The following is a 24619-nucleotide window of genomic DNA, read 5'->3' as shown; positions in this document are numbered from 1 at the left end:
AGGGACTGGTGGTCGCCGGACGTTGGTCCCTGCGCTGAGGGACGTGCGAAGGAACCCATCAGAAGTCCAAGGAGGCCTCATCTCCCCTTTCGTCTGCCGACGTCTCCAGCTCCGGGGCGCGGGGCGTCCCCTTTAGGGATTTCGCTTCTGACCGATTTGGGCGCACTCAGCTGACTGGCTGGCAAGGGGATCAGGCTCCTTGACCCCATTTTTGTCCAAACATTGTGTTTGATGACACTGTTTCCCTCTCGGGCCTTTGATTCCTTAGGGATAAAACCATAGGCAAGTGGGCAGCAATCTAATTTTACAGTGTTTCCTTTCCATCTTTGGCATCATCTCCCTACGATCTCACATTATCCCTGATTCACACGCTGGGGGTGAACTGCAGGAGTGGTACAAATTCTATTGCATTTGGAAAAGTTCACTCAAGTTACGAATGCAGATATCCTTAACTGAGATTTTTATCTTTTCTCCTTCATACACACTCTTGCACACGTAAAGTAACGTGTGTGCAAGGTCGTCGTAGGTTATATGGAAAACCACCTTCACCTCCGTAAGTAGGGGACTGGTTCAATAAAGTAGAGCGCACCCTCCAATACCCTGAAGTTGTGAACAGTGCATCTAGTTTGCTATTATTTGCATAAAAAGGTTGGGAAAATATATTCCTATTTGATTGTATATGTATAGAATGCATTTGGAAAGATTGAAAATGAAGTGGTAACATTCGTTTCTTTGGCAAAAGGATGTGGCTGGTTGGTTGGAAGACAGGGCAGGAGGGAGGTTTTTCCCTCTGTTTCTTTTTGTGCCTTTGAACTTTTCGGAGGCTTTAGAACATGGGGTTTAACTCAGAATGGTCTGGATTCAGATACTGGCTCTGATCCTATCTGTCATCTTGGGAAAAAGTCTTAGTCTTTTGGGACCTTAATTTTTTCACATGTGGCATGGGATAATACCACCTACTTCACAGGGTTAAAAAGATACAAAATGACATACGCAAAGTACAAAGTACATGCTCAAGAAACGCTTTGTCTCAGACCCTCTTTCCCTGGTCCTGTCTCCTACTGAAAATGAGAAAACACCGGATTTCAGTCGCTCCGGCCTCCGTAGTTCCTGTGGAAGATGGCGTTGGATCGGATGCGACAGGAGAGCTTGCAAACATGCCTCCAGGGACTAGGCAGTGTGGTGAACCAGAGAGCACACCCCTCCACAAAGGGCACAGCTGCCACTGAGCTGCAGTTGGTTGTCCCCAGCGTACAGGCGTTTGTGAACATTGCACCCTGCAGGTCACCAGTGTGTGCTCTGCCATCAGCTCATCTTGTTAAACCCTTACTACATATATGCAAGAAAAAATACGCATGGTTTAAGAACACCATGTGCTGACCAGCTAGTTACAAGGAACGAGCTAAGTTCTGAAATAGTGTGTCCCTCCTCTCCTCCAGTTCTTACCCTTCAGGGGCACCATGCGCCTAAATTAACATTTCCTTTTGAATTTTTACCATATTCATACCCTTAAACTAGCATTGGTTTTGCAAACTTCTGAACCTGATAGATTTTTCCGTAAGTTGCTCCCCTCACTCCCCCTAATCTTTGAGACCCAACCGTGTTGTTGTCACTGTAACTAAGTCGTGTTTCATTGTGCGGCTAAACCAAGATTTCTTTTTCCGTTCAAGTTGTGGACATTTGCCTCGTTTGCTGTGTGCTGTGCCTACACACAGCTATAGTGAGTCTTTTGATACAAGCCAAGTTGCTCAAGAGTAGTGTTTTTCAAAGTCAGGCCGTGAGCTGTCAAGGAAACAGTTTAGTGGTCAGAACAAGTGCTTTTTAATGAAGTAATCCGGGGTGGACTTCAGGTCCATCTCATGGCCTCTCATGAACTGTTTGGGGGTGCCACACGTACACACACGCCACGCATGTCCACACACCCTGGTCCTGCTCCCAACGGCATCCCACACCCACACCCACTCAGTGTCAGGGCTTCTATCTAATCTGTCAGTCGGAAGGAGGAGGTGGAGTCACACTTTGGTTTTAGCTTGCATTTCCCTGATTACCACGTGAGGTTGAGAAACTTCCTGTTTGTCAGCCTAGTCAGATTATTCTTTAAAAGGATCCCTTATTCATCCAGTGTACAAACCTAACCTTGACGTGAACCCATCTTTGTAACTCAGGAAGATTCCTAACTGCCCCCGTTAGCTGGGAGGTGACACTGTACGACTGCACAGAAAGCATGGACTAACCTCCTGACGACACAACCGTAAGCATGGCAGGCAGTCGGAAAGGAACTAAGCTCTCAGATGTGCTGACCTTGGATACTCAAAAGGGACGCAGCCTGACACCTCTGAGGGCCTTCTCACGACTACAAAGTGATACAGTGTGCGAATTTCTCTCGTCAAATTCTGTGCAATGAGTAGAGAAAAACAAGGCTGTATTGAGGAGCAGATGCTGGGAACTCAGTCGGCTTCTCCGCGGCCCACGCGTGCTGGCCGAGCAATGCCGAGGACCCAGATGTGTGCCTCAGCAGGGCCTGAGATGACTTTGCTGATTCTAACCCACGGACAAGAGTGCAGAGGGCTGAGACCACGCATGTTAAGTCTTTGGACACTAACTGTCTTCTGTACTTTCTTTTATTATCACCATAGTCTTTGCATCAAGATACATAGCAATGATAGCAGATTTCTTTTTAAAGCTTAGTATTAAATATTAAATATCTTTCCCCTTTTTAATTTTACATTACTCTGCCAAGAAAAAAAAACATTGAAACTCAAGTTATCTGAAGCCTGGACACATTTGCATGATTAGCCGGGCTGCATCAAAGTTGGTGACTCTATTCTTCCTGCTGTGTAAGCAGATTCAGGCCCTGGAAAGATGGGACCGGTTACAATTGTTTTTGAAAAGTGTGCTACAAAAACGGTGGCCTGTTATAAGCCAGGTTACAAAGTAAGGACGCGGTAAGGGAGGGACTTTTTCTTCCAGAAACAGAATTTCCGAAGAGTCCCAGTTCATCACTTTTCCCCAAAATGGTTGGAGGAGGGGTAAAATCTCAACATGAGCTTCAAAGTACTCTGCAGGGACAGAGTCGCCTTGCTGAGGGGACTGCCAAGGAGGGGCATGGTGACGTGTGGCCACCCCCACCTTCCCTCAGCCAGGGAAATGGAAAATTTACTGTCCCAGGGTGGGAAGTGGGCTGAAGCTTGCTCGGACTCAACTCTCTAAGAGGTTTCCTCTAGAAACAGACAACTGAGACTCTTCCTGTCACTTCAGCAAAGAAGTTGTGTTTAAAAGCACTTGGGAAGTCCCTCCCGCCCTCCGGTGAGACGGCTCAGAGGAGTGAGTCATCAGTACAGCCGCCTTCCAGGCCGTGGCGGAATTCCTGCAGGTTGGAGACCCCGTAGAAATGGACAAAGGCTGCCGCCACCACCAGGACGTGGAAAATCTGATGAGACTGGAACTGTAGGGACAACGAGAAGAGTCCTTAGGGAAGTGGCACGGAAGGACTGGGAGTAAGGCGGAGAAAGCATTTACCTCTCCTAGTTGCACCTTAAAATTTTTTATCATGAAAGTGATATATCTGTTGTAGAAAAAATTTTAAAAGTCCTGTCAGGAATACACCAAAATGTTAATGTTGGTTATTTCTCCCATGTATATGTATGTACCACAAACAGTGCCCGACCCGAAGTCTCGTACTGCCCTTTTAACTCCAGGCCAGTCCCCACCCATCACAGGGAGGAGCCGCTTCTTACCCAAATGTCAAACTTTCCAGGAAAGAAGCGCTCAGGGATTCGAGCCGCGTAGAGGCCGGCCCCAGTGATGTACATCACGGCCATGAGGAAGAACCAGCCCATCTGGCCCACCGTGGTGGCCTTGACAAAGCCCTCGGCGATGGTGAAATGCATCGTGGGTACCACACCGCTCAGGCCCAGGCCCAGGAACACGCCTGCACAGACAGAAGCCGTCAGCCCGAGGCAGCCACTCCACCAAGGCACTGACGCCTCTGCAGTCATGCGTCCATGGCTCTTAGCTGTTCTCTGGTGGCCAGTGCCTGCTTAGGACATTTGGCCACAAGATGAAGAAGTCAGCAGCGACTTCTTGGACATCCAGAATGGGAAAAAGACTGTGTAAATGCTTATAAAGCTATTACCTTCTAAGGACCAAGAACCCACATCTCACACTCTTTATCATTTGGTAAGAAACCTAGGCAAAATGGTCTGTCCACACCCCCTGATAGCTGACTTGGGTACGGAAGCTCGACGGCCAGGCTTCCGGTGGCCAGAGAGGAGCAGGATGGGTTTCCCATCATTAAGGTCATAAGAGACTCGGTCAGCAGGCCTGTGACCCCGAGCAGGGAGAGGTACCCCGACAGCAGCTGTGTGTGACTGTGGGGACTCACAAACAAGGGGAGCTGGGCACATGTGTCGACACTACCATACACGACTGCAGGCTGGACTCCCTCCTCCACACACGTGCAGAGCACAATGCCTGGCACGTGCTCGGTGCTTGATGAATAGTTGATTCTTTTAAGCAAAGGTTAAAACACACCAGAATTAAGTCAAAAGAGGTAATCGGTGTGCTGCTGCAAGCAGTAAAGCTTAAAATAAAGCCTAGGTGATGTTTCTTAAGGTCTGTGACAGGCCTGTGGTGTGGGCTCGGCCAGACTGCTGTGAATACTGCTTGTGAGCGTGGCCTGTACACCGATCTGATGTCCTACTGACATCGTTAACACCGCCATTAACTTCCAGTAAGATGTGAGTAGAAGAGATGAGGTGAGACCTCACAGATGTCTGGGCGTGCGCCTGTTACAACAGTCGTTACCAGTGTTTATGCTCAAGGTCTGTCCTTCACCAAACCAATCTTCTACTCCCTGGTAGAACAAGTCGAGCTGTTTTAATTTTAACCCTTTGCTTTGAATGCTTAGGATTCATGTCACTACAACAACTGTGTTTTGTCAGTTTTAACTTCTCAAACCAAATGTAAGAGCAGTCATTTCTACATTTGCAGCTAACTGGCCAGTGTGGTAATTAAACGTCCTATTAGCATTCTGTTAAAACATTATGAAACTTGGGGGAAGAGAGCTTTGAAAATCCATGCTGTTCCACGAGTGCTAAACACAACCCAGGGTTAGGCTGGGGTCCCCAAACCGCACGCCTTAGGGCCCAGGGCTGAGCTGTGGGGCTCAAGGTTCCACAGTCTTCCTACCCACCTGCTCTTGTCTGCCGGTGTTTGGGAGTGGCAAACCGGTCCCACTGGGCCACGATGATGGCAGAGATGCCCAGAACACAGACAACGGAGAGGTAGATGAGCCGTGGCTGTGGGGAGCAGTAGAAGGAGTAGTAGAGCCAGGGGACGAAGCTCCCCATAATCAGCAGAGCAATCCCTGAATAATCCAGTCTATAAAAGACACAAAAATGAAACGCGTCAGTGGAGAAATGAAGAATTCCAACGGCTCGTCTACCTGGTTCTTTCTGTTCTTCACTGGCTCCCAGATTTGACCCTCAGCTCCCATATAACCTGCCCTATGTCTTGGATCTTGTACTACAAGATGAAGCCCGTCTATTCTACAGAGGAGAAGTCGCTAAGAATCCCGGTCACAGAGCTCTCTCCCTGCCTGAGTCGTGAGCAGCCACATTCCCCTCCTGGGTACTTAAATCCAGAAGGTTCCCTGCTTCACATTCAGGAAGGGCTCTGATAGGCTGAGCTCTAAAAATAAAACCCTTACATTGGGAGTAGTATTAAGGGTTACTGTTCTAACTGACTTTGTAAATCTTTCAAATGGATCTGTGTTACCAGTGTTGGGGACAAACAGAGTAACGCACCACCACCACCAAAGCCCAGAATAACAAGGACAAGCCAACAAATGGACTGCAGGCTCCACGTTGGGGACTTGGGAGCTCAGATGACGGACATCTGAGCCAGGCAGCGACGTGTGGGCAGCCCAGATAAGCTCCACTTCACGGTGGCAGGGGGGCTGCCCCCTCCACCCCCCCCGCCCCCATGCCCTGCTCTTCCCTGGGCCAACGGGAGGGATGACTACTGCTGTTCTCCACGCTTCACGACAGCACTGCGCAGGGCGGAAGTGTCCCCGCAGGTGGCTGCTTCTGTGGAGGAGGCTGCCATGAACTTTGGCGTGAAGGAGTTAAGAGCAAAGCTCGTCACCTGCCTGTCACACCCACAAGACGGCCAGCCTTCCCGCTGGGCCCGTGGGCGTTGTCAGGGGTCCCTGGAGGTGTCAGTGTATCAGCACTTGGACCACAGCTATGACAACAGTGCACTATCTGTCCCTACTGACGTTCTTTCGACTTACTTGGAAAAAGTGCGAGAGACTTTCTCTGAATGACAGTAGACGGTGTGGAAGAGCCAGGAGAAGCTGAGGCATAGCACGGCGCCCAGGAAGAACATCCCGAAAACCACCTTCTCCTGCAGGGGGGCCATGAAGTGCATATTTGGCCTGAGCATGGTTAAGATTCCCAAAAAGAGGAACAGTACGAAACCTGAGGGAGAAGAGGAGAGGCAAATGTGAGCATTGCTACAGCGGGACCAAAACCTGCTGTAGTGACTGCTACCGTACGAGTCTGAATTGCAGCAGAAAAGGGTGCCGCTCATCTAAATCCAGACCAAAGGACCAGTTTTCAGAACGCTGGCCTTTGGTTGTGGGAATTATGAAAGAGAGGAACCGCCCAGGCAAGGACAGCCCTTGCAGGCAGCACAACCTCCTCTCCCATTGCCAGGCGCCCCGCCCCACACCCCACCACCCCGGCCGCCGCTTCAAGATCAGCGATGGCGTCAATGAGCGCAGTGGCAGCTTCAAAGCTGGCCCAACGCCAGCCACGCTCAAGCAATCAGAACAACCCTGTGCTCCCTCCCAGGGACAAAGGCCATACACCCCGTTGGCACTAAGGGGACGGCCAGGACCGCCCTCCCCGCCTGACTGCTCACCAAGCAGATGGGTCCAGATATTGCCGGTCTCTGTGTGGATGCGAAAGATGCTCTTGAAGCAAGCGCGGAAGGAGGGCATGGGCGGCCGGTGGCCGTGCAGCAGGTAGTCGTTGTCTTTCAGCCAGTCCGGGAGCACGTCGTACGGGATGACCCTCCAGCGGCCTTCCCACACCTAGGGTGCAGGTGACCGGGAACAACGTGGTTGGAGCCGCATGGGTCCTTTACGGCAAACACGGCCGGCCCTCCTGTCCCCAGGTTTCACACAGGCAGACCCCACCAACCACAGATGTGGAGGCTGACCGCAGTGACTTCCGCCACTTCACGTGAGGGACGTGAGGACTCGCGGACTTTGGTATGGGGACGGGGGCGGGGGGTTCCTGGAACCAACTCCCTGAAGATATCGAGGGACAACTGCAGTTTGGGGAGGGGGGTCACAGTTGTACATGGAATTCCAGCTGTGCAGGGGTTGGCGTCCCTAACACTGTGTTATTCAAGAGTCAACTGCATATACACTCTCTGGGAGCAGAGCCCTAGGACAAGAGAGGACAGAGCCAGTCTGGGAGGATTCAGGCAGGCTACTGACGTCATGGTGGGACCAGCCTGGACCGGCAGAAACCCAAGAGCATGAACGAGGCTCTCCTGCTACTGACCCTTTTGTTCGATGTTCCAGAGTCGTGTTAGTTTATGTGGCTATGCTGAGGTAACTGTTTCTCAATCTTTAAAAAAAAAAATATGGCAGGACCTACTTTACGCTGCTTGAAATTTCAAACTTAAAAGTAAATCATCTAGTGAATGAAAAGAAAGAACTAGAAGTTATACACATGGCTTTTTAAAACCATACATTTCGCTCTCCTTTGTCACTCTCCTCCAGGACAGTCTGGCTGTCCCCTGCTCTATCCTTCTCCTCATTAGATTCTAGATTCTTAGTAGGTTGAGACTGTCTTTTTAGAGCAGGGTTCGTGACCTAGGACACATAGACAGTGGACAGAATCCAGGGAGTAGATGGAAATTTGGATGGAAAAAAGTTATCTTCATTTTCACTCACCTTTAACTAAAATTTAACATTTCCCTCAATTGTAAATGTGAACAAGCCACAGCAGTATTAGAACTTGTGACTCTGTCACCAACAGAAAGCATAGGTATTTCCACACATTAGTTTTGAGTATATCAAAATATTGTTTCTATTCATCACTACTTAGAACTTATAAATTTTAATAAAATGTTATAGCTTATAATTAATGCATATTTATGTACTAATAAAGGAGCCCATATTACTATTTCACATTTTAATGACTGCCAAAGGGATCCATAGCAAAAAAAATTAAGAACTCCCGGTTTAGAATATATTTTGAACAACGCCCAACACATCAGGCAGTAGAAATTTAGCTAGCCTTTCCCTGGATTTACTTCACCTTAAGTAAAAACAAATCCACAGGAGTAAAGGCTCTTCAACCCAGTGCACGCCTGCCAGCTGGGAATGCCCAGTTAGCCCGTGGCCCCGCCCCTTCCAGGACAGAAGCTCGGAGGCTGCACCTTGTACACAAACTCCTCCATCTTCTCCATGGCGTGGTGGGCTTGCAGGGGAAGTGTCAGGACCCTCACCTCCTCCTCCTCTTCTGGGGCCACTGGGCATGCTTGCTCTTCTTCAGCCTGTAGGGAAAAAAAAAAAGCAACAAAAATGAATCCTAGGAGTCGGCCCATAAACCACACTACTGCAGTTCAGGAGCATCCAGACAAACCCACCTCCATACCTGGTGTCCAGCCTCTCTCCTGGGCACAGGGCCTTGGGGGCCCTTCTCCAAAAGCATGGTACTTAATGAGTTTACAACACTAGTTCAAGATAAATGCTGGAGGGAAAGCTCCACTCAGCACACAGGAGAAGGCTGGTGGGCACCGGCACCAGAGCGACTCAGGACTAGCACACCAGTCCTAAATGTTCCTTAAGTCTGAATGGCCCATCCTAATCTCTAGGAGAGTGGTTCTCAAGTTCCCGTACTTCCCAAATACTTTTCTCTGCCAGACAGTGAATTCTCAACACACTGAGAAAGCCAGAGTTTCAGAGGTGCTCTTGACAACTGACATCTGTTTGCAGTTCCCTGCTCACTGACTGGGGAGGCTGCAGCGACTGAAACTTTGCATCCACAGCAGCTCCCAGGAGGACCAGGGCCTCAGAACTGCTTCCACAGTAGGGCCGCTGCCTCCTGGACCCAAAGGAGCCCTGACACAAAGTGTGTGCACGGGACAGCACAAGCCCACCCAGGAGAGAGGCTTTTCTCTCTGTGCCAAGACTGCAAACATGGGGATGGAGGGCCTGGCTCTCCGGCCCCTTCGCAGAGCTAGGCTCTCTCTCCCTCCTGCTGATGGTCCCTGGTAAGCAAATGGCCTCAGACTTGGAGACACAGATTCCGCCGGCCTACCCCAATACTCTCTCTTGTTCTCAGTGACAGAGTCCTTGGTTTTGTTCAGGACGACAACGTTACTGTCACTTTACGCAGGCCTGACGGTGAAGTCTGCAGCACCTCACGGCCACCGCAGCTGAAGGTTAACGACGTCACTAAGTGCTGGCCCGAGGGGCGTAATGAGCAGTGTGGAGAGGCCTTCCAGAGTCGGTGGGCCTCCTCCTCCTTTCCCCTCCCTCTTCTGTGCTGGCCGGGATGTGGGAGTGATGGTAACAGTTCAGAATGGAAGAGGAGCGACAGGGGCCTGACGAGTGGAGCCTGCGTCGGGCCTTGGATTGGTTCCTTCTAGAATTCCTTTACTGGAGACAGACGACTACCCTGTCAGAGCTATAACGATTTTTGTTATATGAAGCCAAACCCAATCCTAACAGCTTTCTCCATTCACTCCCAGACATTTTCTGAGCACTTACTGGATTTCGGGCCTGTGCTAAGTACTGGGGTTATAAAGATCATGAACTCGTAAAAGCCAACAGTGGGAAAAACAGACAAATAAAAAGATACTTGTAATACAGCATGATTAGGACAGAGATTGAGACGTTCCCGGGTGCTGGGGTTTCGCTTTTCGGGGAGGGAGTTGAGATCTTAAAAAATGGAGATGGACAGAGGTGTAAGGAGAGACTCTCAGCAGGGAATGACTCCTGGGAAGACAACTTACTTTGCTTGGCGTGGCGATTACCCGTTTGCCCTTCTCTTCCAGCAGGGGTCCCAGCTCCGCCAGCTCCACCGTGTCTGCCGCCCTGTTACTGGCAGGAGCCCCGCTGCCCTGTACCACCGCAGACCCTTTGTGAGAAGACATCTGGCTGGTCCCTTGCTATCCTGCAGTTTCAGCCCAGGGAAAGGCTGGGGCCCCAGCCCCGGAGGGCAGAGATCTCCGTGTGATGGCAGACACTAAAAAGCAAACACAAACATGACGGGTGCTGACCATTTATTCCTCTTATAGCTTCATTTCCACAAGTCAAGCCTGAGTAAGACACTAGCTAATCAACTCACACCATCTCCAAATCTGAAGGCCAATTAACCGCTAAAATGAAATCTATGCCTTGTTCTCCCTCTTTAGTATCACCTCTTACTGAGAACCTCGCTAATGTTATGAACGAGGCTGAAAATATAACACCTGGTTGCCTGCGTTCAAAGCACCCGTGGTTTCTGTACCAAACTGTCACCACAGAAGAACAGCTACCCATCCTCAACTCCCTGCCACCGGCCTTGGAGCCCATTTAGTGAGAACCAGCCCATCATGCACAGCTATGCTGCCCAAGAAAGGTGTGGTTTTGAGATTGTGCAGCAAAACTATGAAGTCGATGCCTGGCTGTATTTACTACGAGACCTCCCAGGCTTAGAAGGACTTAAATGCCAACTCCACTCAGCGGGGTTCCAACCCTGGCAGGTGTTGCCTTGTGTGTTGTGGTCTGGGAGCCGGTGGTTCATTTCTATCCAGTCTATTAATTCTATAGTGGGATTACAGCCTGGTTCAACACTTGGACAACAAGCTTTCACCACAATCTCTCCTTAAAGTAACCAATAACTTACTGTTTCCCCGAAAATAAGACCGGGTCTTATACTAAGTTTTGCTCCAAAAGACGCATTAGGGCTTATGTTCAGGGGATGTCATCCTGAAAAATCATGCTAGGGCGTGTTTTCCAGTTAGGCCTTATTTTCGGGGAAACGCGGTACCAGGAAGCAGGAAGCTGAAGACAAGGAGGCAGCCTTGCCCCAGCCCCTGCAGATCATAACCGAGGCCCCGCTCGGATTGGTTTTTCAGAAACTGGAGACAGGCACACAGATCCTTTATGAAAACCAGAGCAACCCAGAAGTCCATTTTCTAGGAAAAGTCTCAAAAACTTCAGGTTTCCCTGAGTTGCATTCCAGGCAGTAGTCTTTAATCAGGCCTCAGAGATGAAAATAATATTGAAAAGAGGGATAAAGTGCCCAGAGACTTCAACTATCTTGTAAATTACTAGTTTTTTCCTCCCAGAAACAAAGGAGTTCATTATTCACAGAAAGAGCAGTACCGAGAATGACAGCATTTTCTTGCCCTGGTTGCCAGGTGACACCTGCCCATGGAGTAAGTTGCTTTACAGGGGTGGAACCTTAAATTTAGGGAACCTGCACCTTTTATAACGGGCAGTAAGCATGACACTGCTCCTGAGGGAGAGACTTTACCTACCTCCCATGGCTGTTCACTACACCAACGTCTTTGACGTCTTTCTGCATTCAAGAGCAGTCACAATTCCTTCTCGGGGATTATAACTGGGTCTAGGTAGTTAGGTGAGGGCAATTCTCAAGTTTCAGAACAGTCATGCCATTGCTTAACTCAAAGCACAGCTGAAACAACAGGCAAATCTAGTTCGAGAGAGCAAACATTAACTCGCTGTAGGTGTCACATGGTGTCAACACTAAGTTCCTCTTCCTTCAAATGTGCAAGAGTCTGACAAGTCAGGTGCCAGCTCACCGTCACAGCCAACAACCGAGCCCATGGAGAACAGGAAACGAGGCCCCTGAGAACCTCCGGGGACAGGTAACCCACACGAGAAGGAACACTGGGAAGGCTTTTCCAACAGGCTGACTACAAAATATACTTCTCCTCCCCGTGAAATATATCTGCTCAACAGCTTTCCTAGGAAACAATCTGTGTGAGTAGCTTTGAGCATTTGCAGAAGGAAGCCTCAGAAGGAGGATACGCTGCTGCCAGCACTTCAGAGGCAGCCCAAAACATTGTTCCCAGGTTCTCTGATACAACACTACACAGACAACAAACTAACACACGTCCCTGATTTGGGTCAGAACCCACATTTCAAAATGAACAAACGAACAAATGAATGAACAAATGAACGAATGAGGCAGCACTCCAGCTAGCAAGCACGTGTCTTCTTAACCGCTATCACTGGCTAAGGGCTCATGCTCTTTCTTCTGCTGTGGGACTTCCTCCCATCCTTCTCCCCAGAGTGAGCCAACGCACTCCGAGTACTTAACAAGTGTATTTAGCACTAGCACCCTAAGGCAGTCTAAGGTACTGTACAAAATACAAAACTGAACGAGTTAAATCACTGTCTTCAAACAGCCTACAGGCAGATGGCACAGGTAACTTGTGGTATGCACAAAGTCACTGCTCCAGGAGGGCTGTGGAGGGACGAACCCCTAAAGCAGAATGGCCACAAGCTAAGTTCAGCTATTCTGAATTCTGTATAACTAGGAGAATACCATAGACCAACTTTAAGTTGGACATCAGGGTCAGAGGTCAGATGCAGAACTTAGTTTGGTATTCTTGTAATTTTCTCATTGGATCTGAAAGGTCCAGCATTCTCTTAGCATGACCTTAGTCTCTTGGCCATAACCCAAATTTTTTCCCTTTCAGTAGAAATCACATTGTTCATTCTTCTCATTCTCTCCAGCTGCTCCATCACCAGTTTCCACACCTCCCCTCAGCATTGTTTCCTAGACCCAGTCACTAACCCTAACACCCCAGTTAACCCACAAACCAGCCACCAGCTACGACTCATCACCACGTCATCATGCACTGAACTCCATACAAGGAGGTCAGCACGTGAGCAAAGCCCACTGTCCACTCTGGTCTTCTAAACTGTAGCAACCCAGACAGGGGAGGGAGACAGGGATCGGAGGTCTGGCAAGAAAGAAGAGCAAGTAATAACACAAGGCCCTGAAGATGTAACTTCTGACCGGGAACCGCTCACAGATAACTCGGGATTACTCCAAGCATTTTTGTCTCTATTCTAAAAAGCCGGCATAAACCCTCAAAGTGTTAACACTGATTCTGAAAACATTCTGGAAAGCCAAATACACTTCAACTTTCTACCAATCTCCTGTATCCTAGGTATTTTAGAGCAAACACACTTCCCCTCAAATTCACCATGCCCAATATAGCAAAATAGAATTGGGTCAAACTCCATGGAGTGCATTCTTGATGGGATTTCAATTCCAGTGAATAAGTCTTGACCACTAAGCTTTCCAACTGGATAAAGCTGTGATATTAATGACCAGAGCTGTGGATGCAGGGAGGCATTTGTGCTCCTGTGAGTGAGATGACCCTGTGCCAAACCTGGGGGGACTGATTCTCAGTCACCAGCCACTTAGCGGAGACTTTAGTTCCCTTGCAGTTTTCTGAGACATTTTCCCGGCTATGGCACACTCCTTCCCCGGATCAAAGGCACAAAGTTTCTGGAAGTTTTCATTTTGGGGGTCACTGGACCTTAGAGATTCCATGGGTAGGTGCATGCATGCCCACCCAACTGCCATCGTGGTAAGCAGGCCTAGGCCAGCGGTAATACAGACAGGGACACAGCCATCTTCTCCTCTGTGTTCTCTCTCTGTCGGGCAGGTGCTCAAAGCACTGCTGGGGATGGTGAGTCAGGGCGAAGGCCCCTGTGTGAAAATTACCCACCGGTGACAGGCCTCCGCTTTCCTACTCGATGCACAGTCACTGACGTAAGAGTCTGAAGTGGAAAATCTCAATCTAACTTCCTTTGTAGCTTTTCTCCAGTTCAAGTTCTCCTAACAGAAGAGGTCTTTTGATCCCGAACAGACTGGTAAGCTTTTCAAATGCCATGACAAAAAAAAAAAAAAAAAAAGCAAACAGTATACAGCATATGGAGGAGCTCCACGCCAGCCCGTTTTTAATACCTGCTGACCAGTACATGACAGATTTATGGTCAGAAGTTACACAACACGGTGATGACTTCACACTATGTCCCGGAAGCCCCAATGAAACAAAAGCCAACACTACGTCCCGGAAGCCCCAGTGAAACAAAAGCCAACGAGGCGTAAGCCTGAAGGCAATCACAGGGCACTTTCAGGACCTTTCAATCCAAGGTAACTCCGAACATCATAAATAATAACCACACACCCCCAACACTCTGAGCAGGAAAAGGGAGTCAACTGAGCATAGTGAGAGGAACAAAGTCCAGGGGTGACATTAGGGACGGACACATGGACGTTAAGTACAAAACGTAATGACTTTGATGAGTACTAGCTCCAGAAAAACCCACCATAATTACTAAAGCTTCTGGATTGAAAGATGACTGTTTACTTCTCTAGTGTGATCACAAGTGATGGCACAAAACGATGCATCCAGTGTGTTAAAGAGTTTCAGTTTGGCTATAATTATAGGGAAACACAGACCTTGGGAAATGTCCCAGGGGACAGGGAGCACACTTCCCAGCCTAGAAGGAAGTGCAGGTCCTTTTACCCACCTGAGAACCCCTGCTGCTTACTGACAAACGCACAGCCCTGTGGTTACGCAGACGAGGTGCAGAAAGGAACTCCACAGGGTTGCCGGCCTCTGTTTTAAGAGGGGCAATAACTTGTTTCGTACTAACATCACTACACAGCCAAATGCCATTAAGTGCTGGGGGGGGACTGCGTTTTCGCTGGAATGATCAGGAAAGGTTCTTGGAAGACGTAAGAAAGGACCTTGACAGGGAAAGATGGGAACAGGGCACTCCAGGAGGGCACCGCGGTAGGAACCAAAGCAGCCTTGAAAGAACTTGGCCCTCATGGCAGTGAAGAACCCACTTTTCCATAAGCGCGTCTTGGGAAGGTAAAAAGAGGCCAGACTGCAAAAACTGAAAAGAGCCTAAAAGCCTACATGATGGTGTACTTCCTCCATCAGCAGCCTCGTGGATTCGTGCAGCTTCCTGATTCCTGCCTGAGACTGTTTCCTACCGGCAGGCAAGTGGTTGATTAATTTATTTATTTCCTTTTTTTTTTTAATCCCTTGGGAATCACTGAATTTCTTGGCTGCTGAGAACAAAACGCTTTCAGACTCGACTCTGCAAGCAGATATAGTTTTACAGCAGTCTACTCAAGACAGACCTCCAGAGGTAGCACACCCGCTGCTAAGACTGCTGCCGTAGGTACCAAGCACTGCATAGTAACAGAAGTTACTTCTGGAACAACGAAATTCAGTGGCTGTGAGCTCGGAACGGCTACCCTGGTACCACAATCTGTTTAGCACCACTTGTTAGGCCTAAGTCCCTAGCAACTGTGCAGATGCGATAAAACACCAGGAACAGAAGTTGTGGCAGAAGAGGTGACCCAACCCTATCGAGAGAGAGAAGGGCCAGGAAGAGACCCATTACTACCTCATTTCGGAGAAGAACCAGCCATTACATTAGAGTGGTCACTTGATTTAAATCCTTGCTGTTTTGTGGTGTGTCTTCTTGATACCTGCGGGAAATGCTTCACCTAGTAAGTGCCATGTGGACCTCCTACCGCTCGGGACGCCGGGTCTGTGTTACAGTAAACGCACCTCGTCAAGTTTCCCACCGTCGCCTATGAGCACGAGAAACTGAGGGAAAGCATATTATCTCTTTTATATTCTTAAAAATCAAAGGCGTGCAGACCAAAAACCCCAAACGTAAGATGGCATACGTCAATGCCGGATTTCTGAGGGGACGAAATCTCGTTGTCCTCCAAAGCAGTTTAGATTTTGCTAACGTTCAATAAAGGTCAATCGTCCCCCACCCTCCCCTTCTGCAACCTCACGGTGGGGTCGGTGTCAGGGTCCGAGCTGCCGCACACGGCTGCTGGAGGACCCTCAGGGCTCCCAGGCCACCAAAGGCAGGTGTTCCCCGCTGGGAGACGCGGTCCCGCGAACGAGGAGCTCACCCCGCCCCGCCCCGCCCCCCCACTTGCCTTGGGCGGCAGCCTGTGGAGCGGACTTAGCTCTGGCCTGACCCGTCCCGAGTCAGAGCCCGAGTCCTGACGTCTCACGCGCTGGGGGCCGGGAACACAGCACGGCCGGGACTGCTGGCCGCTGGGCAGCCGGCAGCCCCCACGCCCTCAGCGGCTCTGAGGTCGCCGGGGAGGCGGCGCGCAGTGGGCGGGGCCGGAAATGTTTACAACCCGGACCGCAGAACAGCCGGAGGCCCGCGGGGTCCCGGGGTCTCGGGCCGAGGACGCCCCGCCGCAGGCCTGGGCCGAGGCGCCCGGGGTCCCCGCGCCCCACCGGCCCCCGCCCACTCGCTCGCCGCGGCGGCGCCGGAAACTTACGGCCGGGAGGCGGGCTCAGCTGCGGACCAAGGACCCCGCGCTACATCTCGCGGCGCTGGAGGCGGCCTGCGGCCGAGCGGCCCCGGTCTCTACGCTCCCCGGGCCGGAAGGGGCGCGCAACACTCGACGTCACCTCCGCGCCGCGGCCCCGCTCGCGGGGTCGCTCCCCTCCCACCCGACCTCCCTCGCGCAGGCCAATCACAGGCCCGCTCCGCCCGGCCACGCCCCCTCGCTCTGCTCCAATCGTGAGCCCCAGCTCGCGAGGGCCACACCCCCAGCCGCACACCGGGTGCGTGACGCGGAGGAATTTCGGGGAATTGCACCTCACCCCGCGAAGGAATGCCGCACCACCTCCCGTGCACCTGCCCTCCACGCGGGGACACTCCTTGCATCTCATTGGTGACCAACGCCGGGAGCCTGAGCTGCTGAATCCTCCTTCTTCAACCACGCGGTCCCTCCTTGCGCGCCTGTCCCGTGCGAGGCACTGGGCGAGACTTCAGTTTCGCTGTGATTTCCTGATAAACAGCGAAATCGGTTCGAGCTAGTCTCCCGGGAAATCCCAGCTTGTGCTGCCGCGCTGCACCCAGAGTGGTGGCCCCAGATGGGAGACGACAGAGTGGTGCTGCACCCCTCTGAACCACGCAACACGGGAAATGACTTGAGGGACCATTTCCTCCGTTGTCCAAAGGATGGTGCGTAACTAGTGATACCTGCACAGGAACCTGACCATAACCACTGTGGGGACAGAACTCCAGAGAGCAGTTTCCACGGGGAAAGGTGCTGGCTCAGGTAGTAAATGGCCATCAACTGTGATTGGACGGCCATCAGCTGTGGCTGGTTGGCTGTCGGCTGTAACTGGTGGGCCATTGGCCACTTAAATGTGGGGGCTAGCAAGAAGATGGTGACTGGCAGGCGTGGATTGCAGTTAGGGCGGCGGGTTGCCGACAGTGTGGCTCCTGCTTCCTGTGTCTCCAACCCAGCCGCCCGCCAGCAACAATATAGTGGCATGAATCCCATATCTATGGCTCCGTGGGTGTTCCTTTTTGGCCTCACCATGTCCTCATCTTAGAGTTACAGGATGATGGAAAGATGAAATGATGTGGCGAGCTCTTAGCAGTGCCTGGTCCACGGCTGCTGACTCAGCATCCCTGACTCTCCTCCTCCTCCTGCCCCTCCCCTGCCCACACCTGTGTCTCCACCACAGTATCAAGCACGTTGTCATTATTTCCCAGTGGTCTATCTTACTCTGCACTATGAGTTCTCTGGGGGCTGAGACCCATCTCGGTCACCATCGGATCCTCAGGCTGAGCTCCGTGCTTGGCACGAGGCAGGTCCTTAATGAATGTTTGAGTGGAAGAGGCAGAGGCCAGGGCAAAACGACATGGTGAGCTTCTGGGTGAGACGCTCTCTTTGCTGGGCTGCTTCCCTGTCAGCGCCCAACAATCTTAAGCAAGGCTGTCCTTTATGGAGGTGAGGTAGTCAAGTGTCCCCACTGCACACAGAGCCTGTGGCATACACATACCAGCTCATCAAGAAATGTTTGCTGCAATACCAGCAACACAACGTACTGATACTTTGCCCTGTGGACGAGTGAATTCTCAGGTACCCCAGCCTTTCTTTCAGGGGCCGCACAGACAGCAATACATAGTTCCATGCAGAAAACCAACGGTGACTTCCTCCTGAGATTGATGGGACTGTCCCAGTGGGACTAACCAGCTCTGAAGCTGCCCTGTCAGGCCCTGGGAGAAGGGAGTGGACTGGGTCACACTGTCACAGCAGAGGGAAGTGCAGTCAGGAGGGATGGGCGTGGGCCACCAACTCTGCCCAGGGCTGGTGGTGTCAGGTTACTTCTTAGAGGAGACCTTCTGAACAGAAAGCTATACTTTGTTTACAAGGTACCCTTAAGGGTGAACATGGTGGTGAAGGAAGAAGGACCACTGTGATGGGTAGCTGGGCTCAGGAAGCATTGCCTCCAACTTGTATTCTTGCCCCACCTTAAAAGCCTCCAGGGAGAGGCTGAGCTCCTGTTTCTGCTGAGACTGCAGTTAAGAGAGTCACTGAGTTTGGTGGCAGGTCTTATTTCAGCACATGGTACAACTGCTCAAAGGTTCTGTAAGATCTGGGAGAAATTGTGTGCTAGGAAAGCCTTCCTCCCAAATTCTCAGGCATGAAAGCTTGGAAACAAAGACCCGAGACACAACGGCCCTTTAGGTAAACACTGGGGCCTCAGCCCCGTTTATTAGCAGAGGTTCCTGCCACAAGCAGCAGTCTTAGCCCGTGGAGAGCCACTGCCCTCCAGCCCAGGCAAGGGCATAGACAGACAGACAGACACACAAATACATGTTTCAGATTCCCTCCTATGAGGTCTGCAGAAACCACCCCCCTTTCCTGCCATCTCTGTAACTAGCTCTAGAAGTCCATTCAGCAGGCACATAGAACCTGTAAGGAGTGAAGCACCAAACAGCAAGTAAAATCCACGACACAGACTGTTCCTTTCATCAGACATAAGAAGAGAGTGACTCTACCATGAAACTGGCTCGTCTTGGAGCAAATGTACCTGCTTCTTTCTGGCCCATGGAAGAGACTGCTTCCCAGGCTGACCTGAGGCGTTGTGTGCGTGCGCGTGCACACGCGTGTGTGGCTTCCAGGGCTACAGGGATGCCGTTCCTGCAGGTACCACCCAGATTTCTGCTCCAGAGAAAGACAAAAGGCCGATCCTGTCGGGAAGAAATCTAGGGCTTACAGCATGAGTACTGACTGGGGACAGGGCAGGAGCGGGACCGGGAAGCTAGAGGACGTTCAGTACGTGAAGCGCATCTTTTGCGAGTAGCCCAGCTTGTCCAGGTTGGGGTGGCAGGCCAGCTGCACCATGGGGGGTGGCCCACAGAGCAGCAGCAGCACGTCGTCCCCTGGAGCGGGCAGGTGCTCCCGGATCATGTCAGCAGTAACAAAACCCTTGCTGTAGGCCCAACCTGAAGTGCAGAGAAGAGGAGACAACTGACACCCAGACCCGTGCTGGCAAGGGGTACAGAGCCACGTGGGGGCCAGGGCCCCGGGAGGCTCCTGAGGTGTCAGGTGGCAGCGGCAGCTGGTGGCTACACTCAGCCTGCCTCAGCAGCATGATCATTCCTGCTGCCTCCCGTGAGCAGCAACTGGAAGGAAGGGACCCGGAGACCACGGTGAACCCACACGGTGCCAGGGCCCGGCTTCTGGGGTGTCCTGAAGTGGGGCGGTACCTGCTGGGGGGTGATCCAGAGTGAACCAGAGCTTAAAGCGACTGGGGTGTTGGGCCTGCAGCTCCTCCAGGTCCTCCCGTAGAATTATGTCCTTTTCCGTCTGAAATGAGACGGGAGCGAGGGCTTTAGGGACCTCTGAGGCCCAGTACGAAAGTTCTGCTGTAACCACTTTCCAGTCAGGAGCGGAAAAAAACGTTGAAGTCCCAGGTATAAGTTGGACCGTCAGGGAGTCAGGATGACGGGAAGGGGAGGGGAAGAGCCTTCATGCACAGGAGTGAAGACGACGGGACATCTAAGGACACCCAGGCAGCAGGCTGCTACGCTCAGGCCTGGTTCCTGAAACGTTCTCCTTTCTGCTTTCCTTGGGGCCAGGGGAGGAGTCTGGCTCAACACCCTGCCCCTTATGGCAGGAGAACACCTTCTACATTGCAGGGGGCACCGAGGGCCGAGGCTAGAACAGGCCCGTTGGTATAAGCCTGAGCCACTCAACGGTGACGTCCCAGGACCGAGGAAAGAAAACCAACCTGGTTGGCAAAAAGCAAAAAGCACTGAGTCGGGTCTTCAGGGTCCTTGAGGATGGCCCGGGCCAGCTGCAGCATCGGCGTGATCCCTGCACGAGACCAGAGACACACGTGCCACAGGTGCTCCTGCCCCCACTTCTTAGGCGACAGGCCCTCTGTGGGAACCCACCCGCTCACCGCCGGTCCCCTGCTGTGTCATCCTGCACCCAAGTTTCTGGATAGATATGCCCTTTGCCCCAAACTCATGAAAATTCATGTCTGGAGGACAAGTTGTCATCACACTCAGTGTTCACCTAAGTGGACTGACTGTTCAAGTCCTTCTAAGGACGAGTCTGAGACTCATCCCCTCACAGGCTGTTGTTGGCCAGGACTCACAGGTCACAAGTGATGGTTCACGTGATGGTTCTGGAGCACTGGGCTCGCAGGTTCAGTGCACGTGGGTTGGCACCAGCTCACGTGGGCACTAGTGCATTACCGGGGCACCAGTGGAAACCATCTGCCCTGTGTGAAGCTGCATTTCCTCATCTGTAAGACGGAAGGGTGGGACCTACTTCACAGACACACACGTAAAAGACCAGCACAGTGTCTCCTACACGGAAATGTCAGTTTTCTTTCCTCTTGACTGACTACCTCTCGCTGCTTCTCTGTCCCACTTAAAAGTTATTAAATCCACTCAACGTGAGCTCTCGGCAGAGCCCACATGGTTTGTTTCTCATTCTATCAGTGAAAATTCTTTTGGTTTCTACCTGATTATGACTTTTTCAGTACTGGGGAGCCCTAGGCACTGCTGGGAATGACCGCCAAAGCTCCTGAGGACCACTTGCAAGTTTCTGTGGTGACATCAGCAATGGCGGGAGGGTGGCCCCACTGACACACACCTGTCCCGCCAGCAATCATCCCCAGGCTCTTCGCCACTCGTGGCTCTGCTGGAGATTTCTTGTCAGGCTGAATACTAAAATTCCCTGAGAAGTGAAGAGGGGGCAGAAGAACGAAGTCAGGAAGGAAGCTAAGATGGCAGCTGCAGAATTAAAAATACGCCACGCCAGCTTAGCAGCTGCGTGAAATCTGACCCTGGCGTGTGGGTGGGGGTTTGAGCTGAGCAGCACCATGCTACTTGAGACAATGGACCAGGACTGCATGTCCCTCGTTACTAATGGTGAGGGCCACCATGAGTCATCAGCCGCCGCTGGCAGAGGGTGACTCCCTGTTGAGGGCGACAGGCAGGGGGCCAGGTGGGAATCGACCCTCCCAGCAGCACAGAGCAGCTGAGGAGGCTCAGTAAGGCACCCGCTGTTCCCGGGGGAGGCTGGGAGCTGCCCCCAGCTCTCCAAACAGCTCAGGGGGGTAGGGAACAGGCCCAAAACCTCCCCGCTGCTGTGGCTGCTGAAGGCAAGTGGCAAACAGGGCTGAGAGTGAGCCTTTCTATGACTCCAGAGCTGTGCATACGGGAAGGGCTGACACGACACGCACCCACGGCCACACCGAGCCGGGAGGACCAGGGCCTGGAGCAGTGGGGCCGTTACCTTTCCCGTTGTAAGTGAGCAGCCCACTGGGCCCTCGAAATTCCACCACATCCCCAATCTTCAGGCTGTTCAGGTATTGAGACATCTTCCCTCCCTCAGGAAATTTGGGGTGCACACCCTTCAGGTAGACCTGAGAGACAGGACAGGAAGCATAGTGCTGGGACCGTCACAGATTTCTGAGCCTGCTGAGTGACACTCCCTAAGCTGGGGTACACACGTCCTCCACAATCACACAGGACATGCATCTCCTGCTGTCAAACCAACCTTGGGCGTTTCTACAAATCCCAGGAAGACCAGGCTGAGGAGCCCCTGGGGCTCCTTCCTACCCCCTTACCTTGATGACAAGGTCCACGTAGCCTTGGTCCTCGTCACTGGTGACGGGAGTGTATGGCCTGATGACCAGGCTGCCGTCAATTCGGGCAGAGAGGTAGACGTGTTTGCCTGGAGACCATGCAGAAACCTACGTAAGGGCTGCTTATGGACGCGCTGCATTCCTGTCACCTTTCAACACCTCAGGGATGTTGGAGAGAGCAAGGGCGTCTTGCTTCCCACTGTTGTCCCAATGAACCATCAGACAGGGACCATTCACCTTTGAGCCCCCTGATGGATTGTCCCTCCCCGTGGAGAAACCCTGATCGGTTACTGCCCAGACCTTGGCAGCAGCAGCAGGGGAGCTGAGGGTCTGGGCAGTGGGTGAAAGTTAGTGTTTGCTGGGAATGGGAGGAGGCTATGAGCAAATCCTGCGGGAAAGAGAAAGCACTGTTGAGTGTTACAACGGCCCAGGGGCACCTCCCAGCGAGGGGGGGAGGAAACAGACCCAGCCCGCGTTTCAGGAGACTCCAGGAGAACCACCCCCTTAGGACGGCAGGGGAAGGCGCCTGCCCCCGCTCTCCTTACCCACAGGCAGGCCCAGAACGTGGTGGGCGGTGGGCAGCGCAAAGCGGAACCTCTTGGTGTCGTGGCTCACGGTCTGCAGGACGGGTGAGCGTTTCACCGGGGCATCCCGACCACCGCGGGGGGCCTGGCCGCTCCTCTAGCCCGCCCCCTTCCTCCCGCTCACCGTCGAGTCCAGCAGTCGCAGCAGGTACTTCTCATTAGGGTCCAGGAGCGTGACCGGAGGCCGGCGGGACCTCCGAACCAAGTAGGAGCCCAGAGCCAGGCCGAGCAGAGTCAGCAGCCCCACCCCCAGGGAGGCCAGCAGGCCTGGGTTCTGTGGGGAGAGCAGGCAGCGTGACCACCTCGCGGGGGAAGAGCCGCGGGCATAGGCAGTGACCGTCCCGCACGACCAGCCGCCCTGAGGGTGGCAACCGCGAGCTCCAGCGCGGGAGCAGGCCCGGGTCGGAAGGGTCTCCTGGACAGGGTCATGGGACCCCGGCATCCAGGGCGGGGAGGGCGGTGAGACCCCCGGGTCCGGAGCTGAGTGCCCAGACTAGATGGAACGGATTCCCCGGGTACAGGACACGGAGCGAGGGCCTCACCAGCTGGAACCCCATGACCGAGCTCCGCGTCCTCCAACGCCGCGCCCGCGGAGCGCTCCCACAACACGCAACCGGGCGGGCAGGAGGCGGGGCCTGGCCTGGGTGGGACCTGAGGCCAGAAAAGGGCGGGGCCGGCGAGGGGGCGTGACAGGAAATGGTGGGCCCTGACAAGGGCGAGCCCGGAAAAGGCGGGCCCGGGAAGTGACGAAACCGGAAACGGCAAGGTGGCGGAAGGGGCGGGACCTGGAACGAGCCGGTGCCGGAAAGGGCGGGCCCAGAAGGGGTGGGGCCTGACAAATAGGAGTCCGGAAAGGGCGGACACGGAAATGACGAAACCGGAAGATGATAGGTGGCGGAAGGGGCGGGACCTGGATAGAGCCGTTGCCGGAAGAGGCGGGACCTGGACCCGCCGGTGCCGGAAGAGGCGGGCCCAGAAGGGGTGGGGCCTGAAAAACGAGAGCCCGGAAAGGGTGGACCCGGAAATGACGGAACGGAAGGAGGCAGTGCGGCGGAAGGGGCGGGACCTGTAACGAGTCGGTGCCGGAAAGGGCGGGACCTGGAAAGCCCCGGTGCAGGAAGGGGCGGGACGTGGAAGGAGCCGGTGCCGGAAAGGGCGGACCCGGAAGAGACAGGGAGTTGAAAGGGCGGGGCCTGGCAAGCGCGGGGCGGGGGCTGAAGGGGAGGGGTTGGCTACGAGCGGGACGCCGGAAGGGGAATGCCAGAAGAGGCGGGGCCTGCTTGAAAACTGCAAGTACCCTGAAGGGGCGGGCCTTACGAGCGCCTGGGGAGAAAAGGGCGGAGACTTTCAAGACGGGGGCTGGTAGGGCTAAGGGGTGGGGCCGGGAGAGGCGGAGACTGGCAAGAGCAGGGCATCGTTTGGGGAGGGGCGCCCCGGAAAGAGCGGGTACTTTCACGACCGGAGGAATGCTAGTGCCGGGGAGACTGAAGCGGCGGGCCTGATCAACGTTGTAGGGCCGGAAGGGGAGGGAAGGGAAGACGCGGGAACCATTAGCGCTGGGGCCTGACGAGAAATAGAGCCCAAAAAGGGCGTGACTGACGAGGGGGCGGAAGGGCCGGGCTGGAAAGGGCGGGGACTTTTAAGATTGGGCTGCAAAAGGGGCGGGGGCGTTATGGGTGGAGGCCCGCAAGTGGCTGGGAGATGGAAGGGGCTGGCCTGACCGAGTGTGGGGCGGGAAAGGGGGCGCGTGAGTGGCGGCGGAAGGTGTGGGGGGCTGGCCCTAACGGCGTGGGGGAACACCTGGCCGCAGTCGCTGAGCGCCCGGCTCCTGCACTTGTGGTCCAGGCGGCCCGCGAGCGGGAGCCACCAACGTTAACCACGATCGCCTAAGAGCGCAGCTCCAGCCCTGCCTGCCCAGCCTTCGGTCTCTGCCCTTGGACCCGCTCAGCCGGGAACCAAACCCTGTGTACGCTCTCCCACTCACTGCTTCTCAGAGGTAACCACTACCC

General features: G+C 53.2%; 2 protein-coding genes across 4 annotated transcripts; both read right to left on the bottom strand.

Moving 5' to 3' along the window:
* Positions 1–2585: 2585 nt before the first annotated feature.
* ADIPOR1 (adiponectin receptor 1) lies at positions 2586–16562 on the bottom strand. 3 transcript variants are annotated; one of them, XM_033099438.1, is made up of 8 exons: positions 16395–16560; positions 10042–10274; positions 8461–8577; positions 6928–7099; positions 6296–6482; positions 5195–5382; positions 3738–3931; positions 2586–3445 (listed from the first exon to the last, which is right to left on the bottom strand). In XM_033099438.1, the coding sequence occupies exons 2-8, from the start codon at positions 10180–10182 to the stop codon at positions 3317–3319; spliced, it is 1128 nt and encodes a 375-aa protein (XP_032955329.1). In that variant the 5' UTR covers positions 10183–10274; positions 16395–16560; the 3' UTR covers positions 2586–3316. The 3 variants fall into 3 exon arrangements, with proteins under 3 accessions (XP_032955329.1, XP_032955331.1, XP_032955330.1); XM_033099440.1 differs by having other exon boundaries at positions 2604–3445; positions 8530–8577; positions 16395–16562; XM_033099439.1 differs by lacking the exon at positions 16395–16560 and adding an exon at positions 16038–16353 and having other exon boundaries at positions 2604–3445.
* Positions 16563–18600: 2038 nt separating this feature from the next.
* On the bottom strand, positions 18601–23313 carry LOC117018471 (NADH-cytochrome b5 reductase 1). Its single transcript, XM_033099441.1, has 9 exons — positions 23153–23313; positions 22735–22884; positions 22572–22644; positions 22009–22115; positions 21675–21804; positions 21030–21113; positions 20155–20240; positions 19631–19730; positions 18601–19366 (listed from the first exon to the last, which is right to left on the bottom strand). The coding sequence occupies exons 1-9, from the start codon at positions 23165–23167 to the stop codon at positions 19194–19196; spliced, it is 918 nt and encodes a 305-aa protein (XP_032955332.1). The 5' UTR covers positions 23168–23313; the 3' UTR covers positions 18601–19193.
* Positions 23314–24619: the final 1306 nt, after the last annotated feature.

The sequence above is a fragment of the Rhinolophus ferrumequinum genome, chromosome 27, assembly GCF_004115265.2.
Source record: "Rhinolophus ferrumequinum isolate MPI-CBG mRhiFer1 chromosome 27, mRhiFer1_v1.p, whole genome shotgun sequence".
Classification (NCBI taxonomy): domain Eukaryota; kingdom Metazoa; phylum Chordata; class Mammalia; order Chiroptera; family Rhinolophidae; genus Rhinolophus; species Rhinolophus ferrumequinum.
Note: the sequence above shows the minus strand (reverse complement) of the source record. Positions and strands in the feature narration are given on the sequence as shown.